Consider the following 4,335-nt stretch of genomic DNA (forward strand, 5'->3'; position numbering starts at 1 on the left):
TTTTACTCCTATATCTCTCACCAAAGCTCTCCAAAGTCTGTGTAAAGTCTGTCCTTCTCTTTTGGATGTCTCTAGAGTCCTTTTATCAACCCTAGGCGGCGCTCCCGAAGTCCTACTCCCGTTCCAATTCTGAAAATTCGATCTGGGCTTTTTTCTGTGTTTTGACTCGGACCGAGTCAGTATTCTGACTCGACCGAGTCAAAACGAAACATAATGAATTCGGCCCAGCCCAATCTTCTGACTCGGGCCTTCTGACTCGGGCATGTTGACTCGGGGTAAACTGACTCGGACGTTCTGACTCGGTCTCCTCGTAACAGGCTTGAATTGGGCCCTTTTCAGCATGTTGACTCGGCCCAATTTCTGTTGTTGACTTTGGCCGAGTCAAGGTAGGAAGCTCTTGATGTATTTCAATCCTTTTAGTTCCAGATTGCTTCCATCTTGGTCCAAATCTCATCCAAGACCTGCAATCCAATAAAAACACAACTAAACCGAGTTTCGTAGCCTAACGCGCCTATAATGCCTATAAATGAATATGATCCTCATATAAAATCCTATAGAAACGCCCTGAAAATATAGAGAGAATTAGGAGTTATCAAGGATGAAGATCTAGAACCTCGCAATAGGCCGTGAAACAGGTGTGAGGATGAACTGTCAGAATATGAGGAGCCACTGAGAAGGCGAGTTCATCCGCGGCCAAGAGATAGGCCTAATCGATTGCCGGATGAAATTGATGATGATGATGATGGTTATGGACAAAACCATCAACGCCAAATTCGAGGCCAAGGGGCTGATCTTAAACTTAAACCTCCCTTGTTCATGGGAAAAGTAGATCCCGAAGCCTACCTAGATTGGGAGCGCCGAATGGACAACATCTTTGAGTGCTATTCGTATTCGGATCGAAGGAAGGTCCAATACGCAGCTGCTCAATTGGCGGAGAATGCCCTCACATGGTGGGATCGTGAGGTGACCGAGAGGAGGCAAACTCGTTATGAGCCTATAGAGACGTGGTGTGAGATGAAAGCTCTCATGCGTAAGCGTTATGTTCCGCCTCACTTTCACCGAGACCTTCAAAGAAGGTACAGAAGGATTGCACAAGGAACTAGGACGGTGGAAGAATATTTTGAGGAGTTTGAACATCTTAGAAGCCGTCTAGAGCTCGATGAGGATGAGGAGACGGTTATGGCCCAGTTTTTGGATGGCCTCCAAGAACGGGTTGCTCGAAAGGTTGAGCGACAACCATACCGAGACCTCCAAGAGCTTTTACACTTAGCCATACAAGTGGAACAACAAACCCAAAGGAAAAACACAAGGCTAAGTAAGTTTAGATCCCAAACTAGCAACCCAACACCACTTCCTAAACCCTCGACTGGAACTAGGCGTGAGATACAAGAGGTTAGGAACCCACGTGATCAGCGGGACAAAGGAAAATCCCCTGAAAAATCACGAGCTCCAAGGCCACTTGGAGAAGTTCCAGGTGACACTCGCGCTAGAGAAATTATATGTTATAAGTGTCGAGGACGTGGACACATGGCTCGAGATTGTCCGAACTCTAGAGTTATGATACTAATGGACAATGGGGAATACGAGTCCATGGATGAGGAAGAAGCGGGGGATCTCGAGGAAGAGGTTGAGTACCCCGATAGTGGAGAACTCTTAGTGACAAGACGAGTTCTTAGCACCATGGTAAACCCGGAAGAAACGACCCAACGAGAGATAATTTTTCATACCCGTTGCACTGTCCAAGGAAAGATCTGTGGGCTGATCATTGACAGTGGGTCGTGCACCAATGTTGCAAGTGCTTATATGGTTAAAAAGCTCGGACTACAACCCGAGAAACACCCACATCCCTATAAGCTGCAATGGCTTAACAATCAAGGGGAGATCAAGGTTTCCGAACGAGTTAAGATTCCTTTTAGTATTGGGCGTTATCAAGATGAGGTCTTGTGCGACATTGTTCCTATGCAAGCTGGACATATGCTGCTAGGACGCCCTTGGCAATTTGATCGAGAGATAACACATGATGGTCGAGCCAACCAATACTCGTTCGTCCACAACAAAAAGAAAGTTGTGCTAGCACCTCTTAGCCCATCTCAAGTGCATGAGATGCAACTTAAGCTAGCCAAAGAATCTGAGCCGAAGAAAGGAAACTTCTATCTCAAGGCTAGTCAAGTTGGTAAAGCTATTAGACAAGATCGAATGGTGCTACTCATGGTCTTCAAGGATCTTATGAGTATTAGCGCAGTGGCACCTCACTCTAGTCCAGTTATCACTCAGCTTCTCGAACAGTTTAGTGATGTATTTCCCAAAGAGATTCCGTCTGGACTACCGCCCATTCGAGGCATAGAGCATCAGATAGATCTTGTTCCTGGAGCACCCCTACCCAACAGACCCGCTTACCGAATGAACCCCGAGGAAACAAAAGAGCTCGGAAAGCAAATTCAAGAGCTTATGAGCAAGGGTTACATTCGAGAGAGCCTTAGTCCTTGCGCAGTCCCGGTGCTATTAGTGCCAAAGAAAGACGGGACTTGGCGTATGTGTGTGGATTGCCGAGCCATTAATAACATCACGGTCAAATATAGGCATCCCATACCTCGGTTGGATGACATGCTTGATGAGCTTAGTGGAGCCACGATCTTTTCCAAGATCGACCTTAAGAGTGGCTATCATCAAGTAAGGATGAGGGAAGGCGATGAGTGGAAAACTGCCTTCAAGACTAAGCAAGGCTTGTATGAGTGGCTTGTGATGCCATTTGGGCTAACTAATGCCCCAAGCACTTTCATGAGGCTCATGAACCATATATTGCGAGCCTTCATCGGAACATTTGTGGTGGTATACTTTGACGACATACTTGTCTTTAGCCGAAGTGAAGAAGAACATGCTACCCACCTAGAGCAAGTATTGTGCACCCTTCGGAAGGAGAGCCTTTATGCGAACCTAAAGAAATGTTCGTTTTGCACCGATGAGATAGTCTTCTTAGGTTTCGTGGTAAGCTCTAAGGGGTTGCGAGTTGATGAGGAAAAGATAAAGGCTATAAAAGAATGGCCGACCCCTACCACCATTGGACACGTGAGGAGTTTCCATGGATTGGCAAGCTTCTATCGCCGATTCGTGAAGGATTTTAGTAGCATTGCCGCTCCACTCACTGCGGTCATCAAGAAAGACGTGCCTTTCGAGTGGGGAGAGGCTCAAGAGAAAGCATTTCTTGCTCTTAAGGACAGCCTCACGAGAGAAGAAAGCTAAGTGTGCCATGTGAATATGTTGCTCGTCTAGCTCGTTCCAAAGCAGGGAAGAATCGTGGCTTCAATCTTGGGCTCGTATAACACGCGTTGAACGAATGTGTTGAAGCGTTGTCAAAGAACTCGTGCTTTGGCTCGAGTGAGTGGTGGTTCAGAGCGAGGTGGCACTCGGTTTTCTTGAAGTGGCACTCGGCTGGCTTTTATCTTCGATTCATCGCCAAGTGATGTGGCGAGACTATTATCAGCTTCTTGTTCTGATTCCTCCAAGTCTGACTGTGCTCCTTCTTGTTGGGCTTCCTTATCTTGATGTGCTCCATTACTTTCGTCCATGCTCCCATCCATGCTCTTGTCCAATGCATCACCAATAGCTATGATGTCCGCATCATTCCCTCCCTCTTGAAAAGATTTCGCCCTCGAAATGTCATCACCTGCATCAAAAGGAAGTAGATCAGCCACATTAAAAGTACTAGACACATTGTAATCATTGGATAATTCAAGACGATACGTGTTGTTGTTAATTCGCTCAAGCACTCGAAATGGTCCATCGCCTCTAGGTGCGAGTTTAGACTTCCGCTTGTCCGGGAAACGCTCAGCCCTAAAGTGTAGCCATACCCAATCACCATAATTCAAGACGATACGTGTTGTTGTTAATTCGCTCAAGCACTCGAAATGGTCCATCGCCTCTAGGTGCGAGTTTAGACTTCCGCTTGTCCGGGAAACGCTCAGCCCTAAAGTGTAGCCATACCCAATCACCTTCCTTGAATGTTACCTCTTTTCGTCCTTTGTTGGCATTGCGAGTATATTGTTCGGTTCTATGGGCAATGTTGTCTCGAACTCTCCGATGGAGTTTCTTGACAAGTTCGGCTTTTGCTTCTCCATCTAAGTTGACAACCTCTTTGTTTGGAATTGCCACGAGATCTAAGGGTGTGATCGGATTAAAGCCATAAACGATCTCAAAAGGAGAGTGCTTAGTAGCGGAATGAATGGCTCTATTATATGCAAACTCGATGTGGGGTAAGCATTCCACCCAATTGCCCAAATTCTTTCCGATAGTAGCCCTCAAAAGTGTTGACAACGTGCGATTGACTACTTCGGTTTG

The 4,335-nt window shown here is 46.4% G+C and overlaps 1 protein-coding gene across 1 annotated transcript in view; it reads left to right on the plus strand.

Annotated features, from left to right (window-relative positions):
- The window catches only part of LOC104818561, a 7,523-nt gene extending 4,283 nt beyond the window's left edge, over positions 1-3,240 (plus strand). Inside the window, exon 3 of the mRNA XM_010548178.1 lies at positions 636-3,240. Within this exon, the coding sequence (XP_010546480.1) occupies positions 636-3,240 (2,605 nt within the window). The remainder of the gene's footprint in view (positions 1-635) is intronic.
- The last annotated feature ends 1,095 nt before the right edge of the window (positions 3,241-4,335 follow it).

This window comes from Tarenaya hassleriana, unplaced genomic scaffold, assembly GCF_000463585.1.
Source record: "Tarenaya hassleriana unplaced genomic scaffold, ASM46358v1 Cleome299, whole genome shotgun sequence".
NCBI classification, from domain to species: Eukaryota; Viridiplantae; Streptophyta; class Magnoliopsida; order Brassicales; family Cleomaceae; genus Tarenaya; species Tarenaya hassleriana.